This window comes from Lepisosteus platostomus, chromosome 3, assembly GCF_059453375.1.
Source record: "Lepisosteus platostomus isolate fLepPlt1 chromosome 3, fLepPlt1.hap1, whole genome shotgun sequence".
In the NCBI taxonomy this organism is placed as follows: Eukaryota; Metazoa; Chordata; class Actinopteri; order Semionotiformes; family Lepisosteidae; genus Lepisosteus; species Lepisosteus platostomus.
This window is the reverse complement of record NC_142613.1, coordinates 42,687,065-42,709,468: the sequence shown is the minus strand read 5'-3', so window position 1 is coordinate 42,709,468 and position 22,404 is coordinate 42,687,065. Positions and strand designations below refer to the sequence as shown.

At 35.7% G+C, this 22,404-nt stretch overlaps 1 protein-coding gene across 2 annotated transcripts; it reads left to right on the top strand.

Annotated features, from left to right (window-relative positions):
• On the top strand, window positions 1–22,393 carry pla2g7 (phospholipase A2, group VII (platelet-activating factor acetylhydrolase, plasma)). Of its 2 annotated transcripts, XM_088625640.1 has the most exons (11): window positions 1–151; window positions 1,652–1,776; window positions 5,570–5,720; window positions 6,878–6,971; window positions 7,577–7,645; window positions 15,952–16,105; window positions 17,233–17,346; window positions 17,959–18,050; window positions 18,445–18,615; window positions 19,098–19,246; window positions 19,413–22,393. In XM_088625640.1, exons 2-11 carry the CDS (start codon window positions 1,681–1,683, stop codon window positions 19,526–19,528), a joined length of 1,206 nt encoding a protein of 401 aa, XP_088481766.1. In that variant the 5' UTR covers window positions 1–151; window positions 1,652–1,680; the 3' UTR covers window positions 19,529–22,393. The 2 variants fall into 2 exon arrangements, with proteins under 2 accessions (XP_088481766.1, XP_088481767.1); XM_088625641.1 differs by lacking the exon at window positions 7,577–7,645.
• The last annotated feature ends 11 nt before the right edge of the window (window positions 22,394–22,404 follow it).

Here is a 22,404-nt window from a genome sequence, read left to right as displayed (position 1 = left end):
AGGCCTGACTAGTGGGAGCACTCAGGCCAGTTGGTGAGAGACAGGCGAGTTGTTGTTGTGTGGAAATGACTGGAGTTCTCCCTGGAAGGTGGAATTAATTTTTACCTGACTTTATTACGGAAAAGTTCCCCTTTTTTAAGGAAGAATACAGGTATGCGAGTTGACACCTTTAACATGATTTTGTGAATAAGTTGCTATGCTTTGTCAGAATCGATGTGTTTTTAGTGAAGTCTACTAACTAGGTGTTTAGTCACATTGAACGTATGGGAAATGTAAATCAAATGTTAAATGCTGTTACTGGAGGCTTTTATTTGTAGCTCAGTTGGCAAGCTTCTCGTTATCGATTCCAGTCCAGCAGGATGTTTTCTTATTTAAGAAAAAGGTAGCAGTAAAATCAGTCTTTTGCAGATGAAACTACTCTTGTTATATAACAATGAACCTTAACACTGTGGTAAATATTAAATGATTAATCATGTTTCTTGGCTTATAAGTGATGAGACATGTTGATAACTATTATTACCTTTGGCGACATAGGTAAAATAATGTCACATTAGTACATTGACATGATCAGTGCAACCGTGTATTGTCGTTTCATTTTCTTAGAGATTAGTGTAAAATGAATAAGTGAATGGAAGATGATAAACCTTTACCTTATTGTTCTAAATGTTAATAAGAGTAACTATGCAGCAGGGCATTTAACTAGTGCAATCTGAGTGAGGTACAGTGCCTCGCTTAAGGGTACAACAGCAGTTCCCACATAGCCAAAGTTTGAATATTGCCAAATAAAACTTCTGTGGTAATTTGAAGGTGCTTAATGGATGGCACTGTAACATCATGGAAGAGCTTTAGAATACAGAGCTGTGTTCACACTGATCTTGCATCTCATTGTACCCTGGAGGAGTTGTTTCATCCTGTGTTTTCATATCTTCTCCACCGCCACTCTGCATCTAGCAAAAATGAACTTGTGTTCTGTGTAGGTGTATTTCTGTATAATTTGCCATTCTCTTATGACCAGAGAAAGTGGTCTCAGGAAATTTCAAGGCTGAAGTTTACATGTTGTCTTTATTTAAAAAAAAAAGAGCTTTGCATTTGAAAAATGATTTAAGACAGTTAATTTTACTGTAAAAAACTGTAGAAACAAGAAAATGATAGCTTTTCAAGTGTTATTACTATAAAAAGTTAAACATCTGCTTTGAGAATAGCAGATATAGGAGCAGAACAAAAATGTGTCATAAAATATTACAGTAAATACCCCAAATAAATGACAGGTTATGAAAATCATTCCGAGCCCCATTAGGGATTCATGATTTTTGTTTGCAGTCTCCATGTTTGTGTGTCTACAACATTCAGTATGAGCACTAATGTCAGAAAAATCATGGAATTAGAAAGGGTTGCTAAAAAAAGAGATTGGTGAGGTCTGAAAGTTTTATGATAACTATTGTCTGCAGAATATATTATACTATTTGCTGTACCAATGTAACTCCCAATGTATTTTTCCTAGTATGTCTCAAGTAGTTTCATGTACAGTTGTTGACTGAGAGGCATCTTGTTCGCATTTGGCAAAGTTCAAACATTGTGATCGTGAAAGGATTTAATCACTAAGCAAAACATTCTGAGACACCTACTGATGGATGGCGTCTTTGTTTGATAGGTTTGTAATATCAGTTGTGCAGTGGGGACATGGGTAGTATCTGGAGTACTTCCTTGAGAATTCCACCTGGAAAAGGACCGAATCATGTAGGGTGTACAGATCTTATGATGGACCACACAGCGCAGGTAGGTTCACAGGATTTTTCTTGTCTAGTTCACATGTACAACAGAACAAAGCCTGGAATGGAAAAGTAAATGCAATTTCCTGCACCAGCAAGTTCCAAGAATTTAGGAATATTTACAGTACACATAGGAAAAGTACAGTAAAACCTTTTTTTCAACATGTAAAAAGTAAAATGAAACAATCTTCTCTAATATTTTCAGGGCATTTATATATTTTTATAAATAATTTAGTAATGCACTTTTTAAGGTAGGCTAGATTAGTAGATAGTTACTATTAATCAGTTTTACTTCATAGTTCCCAATAGATGCCCAAAATTGTAATAAAACCTGATGATAGAATTTGATCTTTATTTTAAAAAGTAAGCTTGCATAATACATAAAGAATTTGGAGGTTCTGTTTCACTGGAGATTTTGTAAAAAAGTTATGGCAGTTGTAACCATTGTCATTAATTATTTTTGGGAAGATTTGATACGGTATTTTTCTTAGAAAAAGCACACCGCTTTTTGTACACATGGATGAAGGACATGTCAAGACAAAAAGCAGAGAAAACATTCATTTAACCTGAGAACTTAATACTGGATATGTATTTGGAATAGACAATGCTATTACATCAATGACACCACTTCTTGTCCTGCATACACTGAAATGGTGGCATGATTTTGTATTTAAAAACACAGAGCTATTTAAAATAGTACAAAATGCACAATCTTTTCAATGCACTAATTCACTCAAATTGGCTTACTTCATCAATTACCATAGCTTTGCAAAGTTTCACCTTTTATGTTAGTAAGTTATATTATGCCTGCAAGGCTATGTAAAAAATCTGAAAATGTATTTTGCTGTAGAACTTTTTTTACCAATTAACTCAAAATTTTATATGTGTAATATTACCAAAAGTATGAACATACTGTATGTGAAAATGATGTATTAACTTAGACAAGTTTCAGAACTTAGAAAAAGTTACAAAAATGGCTGCCAGATTGACATTTCTTTCTCTCTGTTGTCGATACGCAGCCTTTTAGCAGTCACATCCGCTGATTAAAAACCACTATGAAAAGTAGTAGTGATAATTATACATATCCTTTAGTATTAAGTTAAATTAATGTTCAAGTGGGTAAGTACTTGCTTGGACACTTTCAAAAGTGTTCTGAGTTTTGTACTTATTTTTATTATTAAAGACTCTGTTTAGGACTGGATGGTGGTGCAGTGGTTAGCATGACTGCCTGGCAGTGCTGGGTGCTGTACTTGGCTTCAATTCCAGACCCCTGGGTGCTATCTCCTTGGAGTTTGTGTGTTCTCCCTGTGGGTTTCCTCTTGGTGGTTTGATTTCCTCCCGCAATCCAAAAATATATTTTGATATGAATTGGCTTCTGGAAAAACTGGCCCAAGCTGTGGATGTGTGCATGTATTTGTGTCTGTGTGTCTGCCCTGCTGCTATGGACTCAGGTCCCATCCGGGCTGGATCCTGCCTTGTGCTCGTTCCTTGCTGAGATAGGCTGTGGCTCCTCCATAACCCTGCATTGCAAGAAGCGGTTAGAAAGTGGATGGAACATTTAGTTTAGAATTGCTCATTATTTTTTGTCATATATGGCACCCACCGAATTTGGAATAACCAATTTTATCTTTGTTTTCTACTTCTCAATGCTCAACTAACCCAAAAACCACGCATGAGGGAAAATGGAAAAGTCCCCCGACGCCCCCTCACCCACCACATTCTAGCCATTTTTTAACATGTCACAGAAAAAAACAAGGATCGGTGGAAATTGGAGGGGAGGATGCTTTTTTTTTATCTGGCAATCAAAACACATTTGCAGAACACATTTGAACATATTTTAATTAAAAAAACATTGGTACAACCATTTTGTGCTTTTAAAACCTACAGTACAATATCTTTTATGTTTAAGCTAAATGCACTAGTTTTTTGCTGGTCAGAATTTATCCTCATTGTTCAAAATAATTGTCCCTTAAGTTTAAATTCATTAGTGTTTCTAAATTAACTGATTTTCCCAAGGCCTTAGTTATTACCAAAGACAATTTTTATTTGTCTTTTTACAATATTTGCAGTATTTTGATAGTTATTACATAGTAGAATCTTTTTTTTTTCTTTAAATATGAAATATTTGGTTCTACTTATAGCTTTTGGATAAACACTTAAGAATTGACCACAAAGCATTACTATACACAATGTTTCAAACTGTTGAGTTATTCGAGTAGTTTCTGTTTAAAAGATGACTCAAAATAAATTTTGCATTCTGGCTATCTGTGAACCACACAGATGGATGTTAAGTATTGTTTGTCAAACTAATCAGCTTAATATATCAGGATGAAGTCTTTTCATAACTTTGTAACTGATTGCAGTTAGCAGTTGTACGTTCTCATCCGATCCTGCCAGATAGTACTCTACTATTTTCCTAATTGCTTAGATCAAACCACATGAAATACATTGCTGGATGTACTTAGTATGGCTATTAATTCAGCTAGTATACCACCCATTTCATATGGTATGGATGTTTTATTTTTCACCACAAGTGCTAAACAGGAACTAAGCAGTGGTTATGTTATATTTATTTACCTATTTCATACTTCTGCTCTGGGTTTTCTTAAACATTTTATTGAGAGAAAAACCTTAAGCAATATTGGAGACTAACGAGTCTCATGAAACTGGCTGCTGTAAAGTGATTACACGTTTCAGTATCTTACGAGGGATTATGTTTAAGAAACTTGCATACTTAAATCCATCCAAACATTTTAAAACTGATTCTTCCAGTTCTGGGTCAGGGGGGTTGGAGCCTATCCTGACAAGCAATGGGCGTAAGGCGGGATACACCCTGAACGGGACGCCAGTCCCATCACAGGCCTCGCAGACACAGACAAGACACAGACAAGACACAGACATGCACACACTCACACCAGGGTCACTTTTCCAGAAGCATGTATTTGAAGTTTTTTTAAAAAAAATAGAAGGCTACAACAAATGCACGAGTTATGAGTCAGAACATTGTTTAGGAGTTAAAGTAATTTCATCCATCCAACTGCTTTATCCAGTTCATGGCTGTGGGGGAAGTGGTGCCTATCTCAGCCAACAACATGCGCAGGGCAAGAGAGGACTCCAGTCACAAGCACAGGGAGAACCAGATAGCACCCCAAGGAATTGAACCCCTGAGCCCCAGCACTGTGAGGCAGAAAAGCTACCTATTTTACCACAATTCCACTTAGATATCTGTTTAATATATCATACAATATAGAGTATACATTCCTTTTTAGAGACTAAAAATTCAGTTGTTTTGATAATGTGAAAAAAATGCTACTCTAATTCACTCTAATTTATTCAGTTTACATTTATAGTGTGATCTTATCTCACACATTTACATTAGGCTATGAAGTTGTTTATTTCATGAAGCAAATCATAATAATTGGAAACCTTTTTAAATGCCACCACTTCTAAGAATACTTACAGACGTTTATTAATTACTGCAAAATATTTCTCAAGTGCCGAATGAGAAGTACAAATTGAATTCTGATCACCACCAGAACCAGACATGGGTTTAATGAGATACTGTACATTTAAATGAATAAAACTGTTTCAAGTATTAAATATTTGTTCAAGGAACTGTAACTATTTTTTTTAAATAATATTCTCAAAATTGAAATTTACCTGTAAAGTGATGATATTTTTTGCTGTGATTTCATCAGCGTTGGCAAGCTACATAACTTCAATAAACATTTTATGTCATACAGTACTGTACCATAAATTTGTTGTTGGCAATTGTAAATGTGCTTTTCCATTTTTAACAGGGAGCTTTCTTTCGGCTATACTACCCTTGTGAAACACCGACAAGCTATGAAATGCCACGCTGGATCCCCAATAAAGAATACTTTAATGGGCTTGCTGACTTCCTGAAGTTAAACAGATGCCTGTCTGAAAGGATTTTTAACTATCTTTATGGCAAGCAAATATACACATTTTATTTGAAAAAAAGTCTCAGGTTTTTATGTTGCTTGTGACACTAACCTCAATTCATATACCATACAAACCAGAAAAACCAAAACAAATGAAATGAAATGAGAAGAAAGTTCATCTGCTCATACTATGTAGTTTTTCTGCACTTGCTGTATAACCGATTCGTGAACTTAAATTAGTGCTTCTGATCATCTGCAGATTGTAAATTCCAAACCTAGTAATGGATGCCTTAATGTTTAGAAGCAAAAGGCTGCCAGTATCCAGTGTTGGGTCTGTAATTTGCACTTGTTAGGTGGGTTGAAGTTTCGATTTATTGGGGTCAATGAATTAAAGAGATGGAATTAACCCAGAAGAAGAGATAGGGTGTTGACTCAGCTGGTCAGATTAAAGGCATTGTTATTGTTGTATTTTTAACAAACAGGGGACTTAACATACTGGAGAGAGAGGGAATAAAAAAGGATACAGTTTGGATCCATTATTGTTGTGCTCTGTTGCAGAATGAGTAACTTAAGTTAACACTGTAGTCTCTGTTTCTCATGTCATATATGCATTAATTAAATACAATCCAATTTAACACAGTAATTTAAACCTTGAAAATATTAAAAGTGAAATCCATGTCAAAATAGTTTATATAATTAATATTATAAGATTTATTTTGGAAGAAAAAAGGTTTTGAAGGCTTTATTACTTTTACTACAGTGTTCAATATAAAGTCTACACCACACAATACAGTGCAATACACTCCAGTTCACTGTGATGTTATCTCTGGTATTTTCCCTTAGAGATATGCATCATTAAAATTGAGAAATAGCAACTGGGGAAAATTAAAAGATGTTTCAACTCTCTAGACCATTTTTGTGCCTTTGTCAGCTTGGTTATGAAAACTACTCTGTTAGTCTAATGTGTCCCCGTACACATTACATGAATATTTTGTAACTTAAAAAGAATGTGAAGTCCATGTGTGTATAACCTTTTACAAAAATGAGAATATTCTGTATTTGCTCTTTTTACTTATTTATAGATTTTACTAGCTTAATTACTATACTATAATTGCGCTACTGTAAATAACAATTATACTAATAGTGATAATCAGACACCATGTTTCATTCTATTAATACAGTGCTTTTATTTTTCCCCATCAGGATCTTTTACAATTCCCACTGCATGGAATGCACCTTTTAAACCTGCAGACAAATACCCACTAATTATCTTCTCTCATGGACTGGGAGCTTTCAGGTATTTTCACTTATTTGTTCAATAGTGGTTGAACTGCAGTTGTTGAAGAGTCTTTTTTTTCTGCGACTATTGATTCAATTTTTTTTTTCATTTTCACTAAACTAATACTTATCTGATGATATGAATAATGTGTTATGTTTCTATACAGTACTTATAGGAGGAAATGCCTTGCTTGCTTTTTCGTCATATATCAGTACAAAATACAGAAATGATTGTCTTATACATTTTACGAGAATGAAGATATAAATGGTTTTTAATTAAACCATAAATCTAAGAAAAAGATGAAGCACACCATGCTATAAACAATTAGTTAATATAGGAAATGATTACAGTTCTCAGGGTGTAAGTTAGAACCAAAAAGGTGTGGTATATTCTGCTTCCTTAGATTCTTCTTACTTACAGTACAAAGACTTTCTGCATTTGAAATGTTTCATGCAGATCTCTGTATGCTGTATATATTGACTGCATCTGTCAATTGGATGAATTGAGCTGTAGTTTAACTGATTGCCAGTATTGAAAGTAGGCATTTTGTCATTGCAAACGTATTTGTAAATGCTCAATAAAACTTGTAAATTAAAGGGAGAGCCTTTTTTTTTTCTTTTTAGGACTCTTTATTCAGCTATTTGCATAGAAATTGCCTCCCGGGGTTTTATCGTTGCCGCTGTGGAGCACAGGTAAACCTTTCAAGAAAGTCTTTTCATCACAATTCAGCAATGGAAATATTCCTTGGTTCCACATTCTCAAAAGAAAATTAAGACTTTGGGTAATAGAGACTAAGGGTAGTGCCTGGGAAGAGAATTATGCCGATTCAACAGTAGCCGTTGTTAAAGAAACATGCTAAATGTTTCTGGGTCATTGACTCAATTGAACAATGGCACAGGATACTCCATAAATACAGATGACTGTGGTGTTATTTGTCTCAAAATAAGTGTGCTGGAGGTCTGCAGACAATAGTACAAACTAGGTCATCACATTTTAGCAGAATGGACTGCTAGGACCATATGGATAACATAAAGGCCCTAGTGTGGTGTGTCATGTGTGATGCTGAATAACCTCACTCTGTAGAGTAATTGCTGTACTACACTAGCTACACTGTTTAGCTCTGCACGTGCTTTGTCACCATTTGAATGTACATAATGTCATTTAACATGACTTTAGTATGATTTGACAGCGTTTATGATGGGGGGGAAAAAATTAACAATTGTATCTACAACAACCCTGTAGATAATGCAGGACGTCTGACAGAGTTGATGATAAGAAAATTGAAGATTTGAATTTGAATTTCAAAGTTTTATTAGTTCATTAATATTAACATTTCATTTAAAAATACTTATATAAATAAAAAATATATTTTTTTGAATTTGGCAGTAGGATGTTAGACCAATTCCAAAATTTGTCATTGTCTCAGAAACACAGAGTGGAACCTCCTTCAGCTTCTGAGCTATAACTATAACTAGTTATATGATGGGCGTATATAACTAGTTATATGATGGGTGTATATAACTAATTATATGATGGGGGTTAATTAATTAAGGAAGTGTGTAAATAATAAATAATAAATAGAATAAATAATACATTTATTGAATAATTCCCTTCTATTACATGAAACCAAAATGTCAGTTATTTAGTGTCAACAAGACTTTTTTGTACTAGTTAATGTAGAACTTAAAAAATTCAACCAAATTAAATTAATAAGGTAGTAATAAAGAGATTTATTAGTTATTAATTAGACATTTAATATTTTGTTACTTTATATAGAGAGCATGGCACCTTCAGCTATGGAGTTGTTGCAACTGGCTGTGGCTATAACCAAACAAGTAATGACTACACATGCTAATAAACCTCCCAGTGCATTTGTATAAGCCTGGGGTCTCTCTGCAAGGTTTATATATAGAACTTATGTGTTTAGCCTATAAAGCCTTAAGAATCTCTGCTTATGTAAACTGGCTTGCATGTATGTACTGTACAGTGCCTTGCAACTATATTCAGAACCTTCCATGTCAAGGATGCTGGTAAGGGCTACATATATTTAGCATCCCTGCACAAAAAGGATGTGCTGGGAAGGATTATATATTGCTGTTACTAGAGATTATAGTTGTTATGTGAGAGACAACAGCGTAACAGTGAAAGTGTTTATTTTACAGAAAAAAATAGAAATTGGAACAGGAAATTGCGAGAGTGCTTTTATGGCTGTTAAGAATCAGTTAAACGCGATTACTTGCTATCCTGGATTTTGAATATACAATTTATTAATACAACACCAAAACATGCATTGCAAAAAAGCAAAAACAAGAATATATGTGTGAATTTCTCTGTCATGATACAAATGATCGATCATTCATTCCATTCATTTAGTGATTAAAAAAAGATCAGAAGTAATAACATCAAGGTTAAAAGCATCAACTATAACATTTTTTTAATTGTAAACCCCTTCTTTTAAATTAGTCTCATATAATTAGTAACATTAGTGTAAATATCGAAGTTTATACTCAAAGACTCACTGCCTAGGCATGAGTTGTAGAGTTTAAACTTACTTACTGCTGAAGATGGAGCTGGTCTGCATTTGTCTCAGGTGTCTTATCTCCTTCAGCCAGTTGGTTCTGTGTTCTTTAGCTTGGTACAGAGCTCAGCTCCTCAGGAGAGTTAGCATTGCACTGAAGTTTGTTTTTAAAACTAGCCTGTGCTCGGGATCTGACTCAGGTCTGGCTGCAAGTGAGACAGGTGGGGAGAATGTCGAGGCTCTGGGTTTGTTCTGGGCTATAGCTATTACCGAATATACTCTAACATTCAGACAGTTGATAAAAAGGGTCCAACCATCTTAATTTCTTTGATCGAGTAAACTATACAATTGGCTTATGAGACACAAGATTTCTTTTGTTGCAGAGAGAAGGTTGGGCTGATTTCTATTTATGTACAGACTCACTCTATCTTAGTCAGGTATATTGAACTAAAGTTAAAGTCCTGATTTGGACAACAGTGGTTACAGACAAGTGGTCGATGATGTTGTCAAATTGCCCAAGTTCAACTGAGAGAGCAGAGCCAAGAAAGAGAGTTGTGTAGTACCTTTTGAAACCTTTATTCAAGAGGGTATCCCTTGCAATATACCAGACTGAGAGGAGATCTGTTGAACAATTGATCATTAAAGAGAATGAACCATACCATTTTATAATATCTAGGTCTGTGTTACAGGTTTGTGATATGCTGCTTATCGAAGAGGCCCCTTTCCTACTGGTTTTCAAAGAGGCCTGAGCTGCTTGGGTGATTTTCTAGTCTTTAATTTTGAGCGTAATACTATGCCTTGGTGTTACTCTGATGTGTATATAAACAGTATGGGTTACATGGTTTATATTTATGGGTTAAGGTTAAGTTACGGTTATACAGGTTACAGGAGATTGTTATAATTCTGTTATAATTGTTAAAATTTACTGTTTATGGTGGTGGGTGTGTTCTCTAGTTACTCATTGGTGTGGAAGAGGAAAGGGTCTGATTCATGGTTAAGGTTAATGATTAATGGTTTATATGTTGCAACCTTTGTTCTCTGAGCAATGGTTTATGGTTATTGCTGTTAACAACCCTTCTTGTGAACTTGTTAAGATAGGGTTGTCACCAAATGCCTGGGTGTCCAGTCCTGGAGTTGGTATGATCTAGATGTGCTTAAGAGACTTCAGGTTACAGTTTCTCCAAAGCAGCAAAACAACAGGAGAGTAGAAGAAAACCCAGCTGCAGGTCAAATTAAATTAAAGAAGCTAGGAAATGCTTAGTCACGAAGTCTGAATGGCTGATGGAAGAGTTGTTATGGTTGTCACTTCAGTGATAAGCGGGGACAAGGCTACACCATCTCAAATCCTACATCTAACAGATGTTGTTCTTTTGGTTATGAGCTATATTGCATCTGATGCAATATGTTGTTAGATGTTAGTTGCCTTGCATTTAGTCCAAATGGTTATATTTGAGTTTTGTCAGACCGCAAAATATTTTGTTATATGGGTACAGAATTTCTGCAGTGTTTTTTGCATACTTCAAATGGGATTTAAGATGTACAGTACAGTACAGGTTTGTAGTTTGCTTGGGATGTTGTTGTCACACATGCACACTTTGAACAGTCGTGGTCATAAAACCCTGTAGCTTTTTCTCAAAGTTGCCATTGGCCACTTGGTAGCCTTTCTGATCAGTTTTTCCTTCTTGCTTGGTCATCTAGGCAGGGTGCAGTGGTGCCATAAGAAAACATATGAAAGAGAGGTCATTCAGCCCATTTAACACATTAGGGACTCTTAGTGCATATTTCATATAACATATAAAACTTTTGGTATCATTTTAATGCTCTCTGTATGTCCCAGTAGATCAATTATTTTTGGAGTTTGCTAAGAATTGATGAATATTATTCCACAAACACATGATTTTATTGCAAAATTGTAATCATTTTATAACAAGTAAATAATCCATTAAAGGAGATGAATATGTTGTCCTAGTTGAGAATTAATGCTTTGTTCTTAGGGATGCTGCACAAGGTTTTCAGGGAAGCGGTGATTGGGCACCTGTGCATCTATTTGTGTGCTATAATTGCAATTTTCAAGAACATGTCAGTGTCACAAATTGCAGGCTATAGACAACACGATGGTGTGACAGTGCACCTCTTTCATAGTTTGCTCATTAGTCATCTGTGTGACGTGATGCAACTTCCACCCAAAGAACATTTTCTATTTCTCAGATAGGGCTGCATTAACATATAAAAACAGTAAACACTGTCCATTTTTTCAAGGTGAGGATTTCGGAATCCAGTCAGAGTGACATTTACTAGTCTCAAGTACAGATGCGCTTGTGAGACTAAAACAATCATGGGTATTTAGATGTTTCATACATATATCTAAGTAAAGGTCTGAGATGAAATAAAAGACATTCCAATAGCTTAGAATCTAACTTTGCAAGGTTGTCATCTTTTAGCTCAGAACATACAGCTTTAGAAGACATCAGGCACTTTGTCTCAACCTTATATAACAGGAAGTGGTGGTTTGGCAGTGTACTGGGGGTTTTCTAGAACACATTTAATTGACCTTTCTTCATTCAGCATGACCTGCTTGCACATTTTCATATCCTAGAATTCATGCTAAACTTGTGATATCTAAGAAATATTTTGACAGTTGCCCACCCTTTAACAGTAACAGGAAGAAAGCATATGTTAGAAGATTGTAGTTCAGGTGGGTAGCTGCGTCAGCATGCGTAGGCTGCAAAGGAACAAGTAATAGGTTTATTCCATGCTGAAAAAAAGAAGAAAGAGAACACAACGTTTCGGCCGTGGAGCCTTCTTCAGGTGTGAGCACACCTGAAGAAGGCTCCACGGCCGAAACGTTGTGTTCTCTTTCTTCTTTTTTTCAGCATGGAATAAACCTATTACTTGTTCCTATGTTAGAAGATGACATGGGTAAAAGCAAAGAAATATTATACAATTAGCTAAAAACAAAGGCCAGTAATAATAATAATTAATAATTGCTTACACTTATATAGCACTTTTCTGGACACTCCACTCAAAGCGCTTCACAGGTAATGGGGATCCCCTCCACCACCACCAATATGCAGCATCCACCTGGAGCGCCAGTGTGTGTGTTCTGCTAGAACGCTCACCCCACATCAGCTATCAGTGGGGAGGAGAGCAGAGTTATGAAGCCAATTCATAGATGGGGATTATTAGGTGGCCATGATTGGTAAGGGCCAATGGGAAATTTGGCCAGGACACCGGGATTACACCCCTACTCTTTTCGAGAAATACCCAGGGATTTTTAATGACCACAGAGAGTCATTAAGTCATTAAAGAGAGTCAGGACCTCATCCGAAGGACGGCGCCTGTTTACAGTATAGTGTCCCCGTCACTATACTGGGGCATTAGGACTCACATGGACCGCAGGGTGAGCATCCCCTGCTGGCCCCACTAACACCTTTTCCAGCAGCAACCTTAGTTTTTCCCAGGAGGTCTCTAAACCAGGTACTGACCAGGCTCAAACCTGCTTAGCTTCAGTGGGTTGCCAGTTGTGAGTTGCAGAGTGATATGGCTGCTGGCCAGTAGTATCCCATTTGCTCAAATACGCACTTGGGTTTTAGGTAATGTATTGTATATTCAGAATCCCATTCTATTTGTTGCATTACCTTAAATTATGACTCCTCCCCTTATTAGTTATAGCCTTTACACTTACACATCAAGGGCCCTAATCTGTAATTATGTGCTTAAAGATTAGAGTCTGTAGAGCATCACACCAAAAATATTTCAAAATTATGAATATTAAAGTTGAATACTAATCAATATGTGACAAACGTCAATGATAACCAATCTACCAAGACATTCAAAGAGTAATAAAATGACACCATGATTATGTCTGTTGCATATGTAGATCAAGTTATGATGTTTTCAAGGAATCCTAGATTTGAACAAAAAATGCATCTCAGTCTATTAGTATGAACTTTCACTTCAAATATTTCCTTCAAAGAAAAACAATAAATTGTTCATGCCAAATACAGGTTGATTACAGACAGAATAACACATTAAAAGACAGCCTGTTGTTAAACTGTTAAGAAAGATGTGACAACTAGCTAAAAGGTAATTTTTTCAAATTTCCTCTTGTTAGCACTGATAAGATTTTGCTGCATGAACTAAATGTGCAAATATGCATGATCCCTACATCCTGCTCAGACCACAAAAACAACCATGTGCTTTCTTGTTGAAAGCCTTGGATGTTTGTATAAAGGTTACTAGCAATTCAAACACAAGTAACTAGAGTTTCACAGAAATTGTTTTTTTTTTAATTGTCATATCGTAAGTTAAAATCATACACTTGTGTATTAATACACACATTCATCCAGATATATTACTTTTTTATAAACATATGTAATAGAGACATAGACTCCAATATCACCCCTAAACTCTTTCACTCATCTATAGTAAAAACTGTAATATTGGGACAGTGAATTGAAATTTGTTGTGTGCTGAGCACTATTGAAAATTGTATTTGAGATCAAAATACAAATGTAAGACAAAAGTACAGAATGTCAGCTTTTATTTCTGGATATTTTTGTCCATACATGTTAAACCATGCTAGAACAAAAATGTTGTTGTATTAAAACCTAGAAAATTTCTGGTCAGCAAAAGTATTAACTTAAATACTGAATGTCTCTTCACTGTCCCAATACTTGCCCCAATACTTGAAGTTGTACAGCTGCTTAGGTGGTGTCATAGCAATAACCTGGACTTGAACATAAAGAAAACGAAAGAGCTAATAGTGGACTTTCGGAGACACAAACCATACACTCACAGCCCACTCAGTATTGATGGAACGGAAGTGGAAACAGTAACCAGCTTTAGGTTTTTGGGAATTCACATCTCTAAAGATCTAACCTGGACTGTGAACACTGACTCTATCATGAAGAAGGCTCAGCATCGCCTTTATTTCTTGAGGTGCCTCAAGCGATGGGGGATGCCAATACATGTGTTGGTGAACTTCTACCGCTGCACCATCGAGAGCATCCTCACCAACGGGATCACCGTGTGGTATGGCAACACCTCTTCGCGAGAAAGAAAGGCACTGCAGAGAATGGTCAATATGGCCCAGAAGATCATCGGCTGCGGTCTCACCGAGATTAAACAGCTCTATGAGGACCGCTGCCGTGGTAGAATTCTGGCCATCACAGAGGACAGTCACCACCCCGGGCATGAGCTCTTCACCTCACTGCCCTCAGGAAAGAGATATAAGAGCATACGGACACTTACCACTAGATTCTTCAATAGCTTCTATCAAGCAATGAGACTGGCGAACACATTTAGCCATCCCCCTCGGACCACACCTACACCATCACCATCTACCTCTTTATGATTTCTTATCTATTGCACATCTCCAGTCATTGTTTACACATCTGTATTGTTTACATTCAAACTGTCTACATGTTTACTTGCACATTGTCTTGATGCACTGTTTGCACTTTGTTTTCTTTTTTACACTTGTCTTACAATCGAGAGACTTTCTGTAAGTAAGAATTCCATTGTACCAGTACCGGTTACATATGGCAATAAAGTTCAAGTTCAAGTTCAAGTTCACTGTTATAGTCACTTGTAAGCCATTTCAACAATATTCTGGGTCATCAGCACCATTTAGTGTAATGAACCATTTAGTGTAATGGTGTTGCTAATTGTACTTCCAACTGAATTATTATTGAGATTTTATTTGTCTTCTAATGTACTGTTAAGCAAATTGCATTGTCTTATCTTTTGTCTGTCATCCGCTACCTTCTGTGAGGTTACAGACTGTGCCTAGGCTGAAATGGATTATTGCTCTGTCCTTTAGGGGGAGCCAGAAGCAGTTTTTAGAGTTTATAGTTTGGCACTTATGGTCATGTAGAGTAAGTGGGTCTGCTTTTGACTGAGATCTGAGCTGACAATCTATGCTGTGTTTTTTTTCGTGTACAGGAGTTTGTTTTGTCTGCTAGATTTTACTTATAAAAAATCAACATTTTCTAAATATTGTAATATTGTGTCTTTTTGAACATCTTTCCAATTAAACTTGCACTTTTTTTTGCTTACTGGAGATACGGAAGGCAGGTTAATCACATATAAGTATCAGTCATATTAACTGAGGGTTTTAACTTATGCCTAGGTCCTTACCAGTCATTCAGAATGAGCAGAAGTTGCTTGGAGTAGCCAGTTGCACAGTTGCAACCACTTTGCAGCTGAAGGTGTTTTTTTTCTTTTTATGATCTCTCAAAACAACATCTTTAGCTGTTATTATGATCTTACTAATTTGCCCTTAAATTTATTTTCTAAATTTACTATATTCATATCAACAAATACCAAAGAAAATGATGCTGAGAAATTCATGTATATACAGTATGAACTAGGTTCAAGAATTGGGCAGATTTGTATGAATTTCTGTTCTCCATTATAAGGGATCCTTGTGTGGGATAATGTAGTGAAAGTAATTCAGACTATTTTATTCCAATTCAGAGATGAATCTTCTTCAGCCACATTTTATTTTAAAGAGAAATCAAACACAGAACAGGAACAGCTGGTGATATCCCCAAATAACCTTGAAGAGGAATGGATATATTATAGAACTCTGAAACAGGGTGAACCAGAATTTCCACTCCGAAATAAACAGGTAATGTCTACTCCGTGTAAAAAAATATCAAAATAAAATAGTAACTTCCCTGTAAAGCTATTTAATCAAAACAGTATGTCAAAACAGTAAGTGCACAGTATGTCTTTATGTAAAAGGCACTCAATGTTATGTCTGAAAACAAGAACTTACATCAGATATGCTTATCATGTTTAAACACATTCTTAGTCTTTTTACTTATAAAGCTATTGAGCGTAGTTGTGCCTCAGTGTCAGCTGGCATATAGCTTGCTGATATGGTCAGTTTTGTACATATCAGGTGACAGAAGTGGGAAACCACTTCTCTCTCACACAATAATGGAAGTACTTGGCCAGTTTTGTGTGGCAGTCTTGGCTTGTCCACAGTTTTGTACAACTCATGTTCATATGAGTCACATGAGATTTCTAGGATTTACAGCAATGATCTAACAATCACATAGACAAGATACCTCGTTACTGTTTTCACAAAAGGTTTGTGTACACAATTGAGAGTGTTAGATATTACTCTGAATTAATTTGTATAGATTAGTATATATTTTGAACTGTGATAAAAAGGGTGACTCAAAGAATCTTAGAAAAGCCAGTTTGTTACAGTATGTGGTTGGAGTGAGGAGCTGCATCAAGATACACTGTAATGTTAATGGTTAATTCCATGCAGAAAAGTAGAAACACAATGTTATAGCTGTAGGGCTTTCTTCGAGTTTGACATTGTCAATAAACCTTTACTTATTCAGATGTTTTATTTTATCTTATTCTTGAAAGTGAGGTAGTATCAGTTTGAAACATGGTGGCTTGTCTTGGGCTTCAGGGCTGGGGTCTTTCCCCAGTTTTTCCAATGATAATAAAAATAAAATAAAAATTGTACTAGATTTTGTTCTTCAATGAGAAACATGAGTTTAAGCCACTAATGAGTACGGTAGATCACTTGGAATAATTTCAGATTTTAAAGTACAGATCAGGTATACATTTGTACTTTTTGTCAAGTTGTACTCTAATTAGTTGTAGTTCTAATTAATTTTCTTCTTAGAAATGATAACCAGAAAAATGCATTTTTCCAGAGCAGCATGATGTGCACACTAGATAAATGAGTGTATTTTATTGCTGTATATTTTGATATAATTTATTCTACAGGTGCAACAAAGGGCTAATGAGTGCATTAAGGCTTTGAATCTCCTCACAAACATCAACGCAGGAGAACCAGTTACCAATGCACTGCAGTTACAATTTGATTGGTCCAGGTTAAAGGTAACAAAAACACCCCCGGGATTATAACTTCAAAACAGTGATATAACATACCTTTTACATAAAACATTTAAGTAATTTTGTTTTCATTCACTGGGACCCACTTTCATGTTTTGACATAGTCTGACTTCTTTTCATTTTCTTACAATTGAGAAAAGACCATTTTTGGCCCTTTTAACACCTCGCTGAGCGTGCCATAACAGGATCTTAAGAAATAGATGGTCTCAGGATAACAGACACACACAAATACAGCCGTAAGGTTAAAATAACAGTGCAAATTATTTACAAGAAAAACAAAGCAGCACCAAAAACAGCAAAAAAATACCTAAACGTCTTCCCAATGTACCTTTCTATCATGCTGGATAGCTAAGCTGCTTAGTGGTTTCCAAAACCTTCAACTGCTCACAGTTTTAAGTTTCAGTTAGTACTCTTCACAAAACTCTGTTTGCAAAATCACAGGTGCATTTCCACAGATCCTTGGTCGTCCCTTCTCACTTGACAAGATCGGGAACACTGTTATCTTCATATATAGTTGTAATGGCCATCAAATTCTTACTTGTGTAAATGTACACAAAAATGTACTTTGTGTTAATGCTTTGGTGTTGTTCTCCACAGGGTTCAATGGATTTGTGTAAAACAGCAGTGATGGGGCATTCCTTTGGAGGCGCAACAGTTATTGAATCTCTCTGCAAGGAGCCAAAATTCAAGTATATTTTATTTGTAATTATATTTTTCAGTGGCTTCAATACCAGTAAAGAGGGTGGTTGGAGATTGTTTAATTTCATTCAGACTTGTATAAGTACTAATTTAAGAACTTTTTTAGTGCTTGAGCGTTTGCTTTATGTTACCTAAATAAGGATAGGTACACTATGGCAAACTGACTTCAGTTGCCAGTTTTCAGTATTTGAATTGAGAGAAAATTCTGCTTTATATTAATTTGTGCATATAAAAAAGTAATATATCAAATATAAAAAAATACCACTACCCATTCCATCATGTGACAATAGCACACATTATTCATAGTATTAAACAACATTGTATTAGTAAACATAGTATTAAACATGGTCACATTAAGCTGATTTCATACTGTCAATTTTGTAGATGTGGTGTTGCTCTAGATGCGTGGATGTTTCCTTTGGATGACGAGGTTTACGCCAGAGTGAACAAACCCATAATGTTCATCAATTCTGAGAAATTCCAGTGGGCCGGGAACATAATTAAGATGAAAAAACTCGATTCTCCAACCATACAGCGGAAAATGATAACCATCAGGTCAGATAAAAAAAGGAAAGATTTTAGAGAAAGATTTAGAAAAAGTAGAAACATGGCATGTTTTGAAACAGTACTTCAACATTATAATAAAGTATTTGAATCTCCTGCTCAATAATTAACTTTGTAGGTCAGAAACGTTGAAAGAGGCAAATAGCAAAATTACAGGCAAAAGCAAAAATAAAGCTATTTAAGCTCCTTTTACTATTTATATATTTTACAATATCTACAATTATTCAAACGAGCTTTAAAAAGAAAAACACTAACTGCTTATAGAAAATGAAAGCCTTGAAGAAGTTTTGATTTTTTGTACAATGTAAGCAGTAAGACAGAATCACTGGTAAATATTAACTTAATACCCAGTTATGGCTCAGACAGATCATCATACTGCTATACTAACTAAAATGTAAATTAACTGTAAATTTACAGTTTCTTGCATTGCACTTATTCTTTCCTCCATTTATCATTTCATTTCTTCTTGCCAGGGGATCTGTACATCAGAGCTTTCCTGATTTTACCTTTCTCACTGGTAATTGGATTGGGAAACTTTTAAAACTTAAGGGAGAAATTGATCCTGAGGTAGCTCTGGATCTTTCCAATAAAACCTCCCTAGCATTTCTTCAGAGACATTTGGGTAAGCATAAAATTACAATAGCCAAACTATATTTTTGGATTTTTAAACTGAATAGTTATTCCCCCCTTTATTTCCTTTTTCCAGCACCATTTTCATGCATTTGTAATCAACCGTCTTGATTTTCCATCCTAAAAACGTCAATAAAAATAAAACACTCTCTTTTCAGTTCTGGAAAAGGATTTCAATCAGTGGGACCTGCTAATTGATGGAAAGGATGACAATCTTATAGCCGGCACTAATGTCCACCTGCCTCCGTCTATGGAGACGGAAGAACATGACTAAATTCAAGAATTTCTACATTTTTATGTGGTCTCAGGGGGCCCCTTTCCATATACTGTACTTCGCTGAAACTTTGTTCCAGTTACTGTTGCTGTCAAGCTCCAAAGGGTAATGTGCCTTTTTAAATATTAAGCCTTACATTAGACAGGACTGATACATTCAAAGGTAATGGCCAGTAAACTTTATACGCAGGACTGGACTTGATAATGTAAAATGATCCCTAAAATTAGAATTACGTTTCCAATTAAAAATATTCAGGATGATCTTTAAGTCACAGAGATGGCGGTTAGTGTTTCTGCTTTACAGCTCTTGGGCTCTTGGCTTGATTTTAGGTTGGCATGCCTTCTGTGTGGAGTTTTCATGCCCTTATTGTTTGCATGGGTTTCCTCTCACCTCCAAAGATGGGCTGCCCGTGTTTCCAAATTGCTCCTCTTTCTCCAAGAGGCTTCTATGAACATCTAGTCATCTTTGCCAGGATGAGAGACGTTCTTCTAGGTTGCTGCAAACCTTTCCAGGATAAGTTGCTTTCTGGTAATGGATGCTTTGACCACAAGTTATAGAGCAGCCAAAGAACCCTGCACAATCTGGGCAGAAGGCAGGGGATTATATTTTAAAAAGTCACTGGTTGCCCATACCAGAGGGCTAGTCAAGCATGAAGAAACAAGCCAGTTCTGATGACTGAAGATCCCTGTTCAAACCTTTTGGAATCCAGTTTGAAAGAAATGTTTTAGGCAGACGTTCTGCAATAACTGTTTGTAGTTATGTTCCATGAGTTTTACATTGCCATCTGGAACTGTATCTAACCTACATGTGCATAGTAGTCAGGTTAAGCAATTTTAAGAAGGTTTAGGATGAGCAAGGTTATAAAGCATAAATCCTCCATCTACCTCAAACTCCTGTTTTGCATTTTATCTGTAATCTCTAGTTCCCAGTAGAAGACAACCTATTAAAGTGTAGTACTGTCAGAAGAGAACACTTGGCTGTGGGAGACAGCAATTACTGGTATAATGAACTCTCCAAGTCTTATTTTACCCGAATTTGATTTCTTTCAAGTCCTATGAGGTCATCTTAATCAATTCAGATAGATTTGTGATACATTATGCCAAAACAGTCCATTTTCATGCATACAAGGATAGCACACTGTTTAAATTGACACCATAAATGCCTTCTGAAGCAGAACATGGCTAACTCCGCTGAATTTCTCAAAATAACTGACTGCTTTGGTAGTGATTGATATTTACCCTGTCGACAGGCAGTTGTAAAAAACACTATACGCCCATACTGCTCTATGCACTATGACATACACTAAAAAAGCAAAAAGGCTGGTCAATAGGCACATTGTAAATGAGTAAATATGTTTTTTTTTCTATGGTAAGTTAATAGAAAGGTGCTGTTGTAGTTTTTGCCACCATGCTCCCTGAAAGGAACATCATTTCAAGATCAGTGACAATCTTAAAAAATAATAATAATTGGACCACTCATGTACCAGGCTGAAAAGAAGCACACTAATGACCACATTATGTTGCAGCTATGAAAGTTTCAGAGATGAGCATGACCCTTGCTGAGTCACTGCCCCTCAGTCAGGCAAACTACTGTGACCATTTCTATCCAGCAGATATGAATCACTGGAACAGTTGCCTTAGAGAAGGCATCTTCTGAGCTGTCTTTCCCCTGCCTAATGCTTCAGCTGCATTACACCTTGGGGAAAAAAAAGCAGACCTCAGTTTTTGTCTGGACAAACTTAACAGCAAAGGATGCAATCCAAAATTAGTAGGCCAGGCAGAATTAAGCCCATAGTGTTGAGATCCACACCAGTTAATGGAATTAAGCCATTTTTCACCTACATGGAATTTGACCCAATATGGGCATTACTGGTTAAAGCAAAATGTCTTTGAATTCTTACAGCCCAACTTACATCACTGTTTGAAGTCCACAAAACCTGAGGATGTTGCAGTGAATATAAATGTACTTAGAATATTCATTGCTATAACAAAACAATATGCAATATATGTAAATATGGTATAAAACTAAGAACAAGCTTTTGAAGTACACAACCATATTGTTCTTCACACTATGCAGCACAGGAAACATTTTGAAAAGTTTCACAAAGATGATATGAAGAAAAAAACATCACATTACAATGTGCATTGAAGAGCTCATCAATTGTTTGATTCTTACAATGTATTGTTCTTGAATATCAGTATTGTTCATTACTGACTGGTGTAGGCAAAATAAGAAATTTTATTGCATCTTATCTCTTTAGTTGTATTGTTCCATCAGATATAACAGAAGAACCATTTGTTACAGTATATACATGTATTTGCTAGGTCAGTAACATGCCATATATTTTAAGTTACCCAGACTTCACATACCTGTATTAACACGTTTTAGAGTATTATTCTTTAAAAAAAAAGTGTAGTAAAAACTGTAGCAGTTTTCATGAAACCATTGCCTGTGAAACCACAGCAAAATTGGTCTTAAGCAGTGTTTCAAAAATACTCAACCTGCCATTTTTAAACTTTTCTTATAAGAAGTTTTGATTTTCAAGATCTTAATTTGCCCTTGAAGAGTTCTAATTAAATGTATTTAACATCCGGTCATGCTAAATGATTGTTATCCCCATCATAATTCCCTACCAGTATATTAACATTATGCTTTAGGACTGCATTTAAAGACTTGCACTGTTAATTCCAAAACACAAATTATGTTATCCCCCCCAAAAGAAACAGTTTTTAGAAACCATTATGTACTTTTTACCAAGGTTTTGATAGTTTGGAAATCTGACAAAAATTAGCTATGCATTGGTGCCATTTTTAGTTCTATAATAACACTACTGTACATGTTTTCTAAAATAAAATGATTTTACCCCATTTTTTACT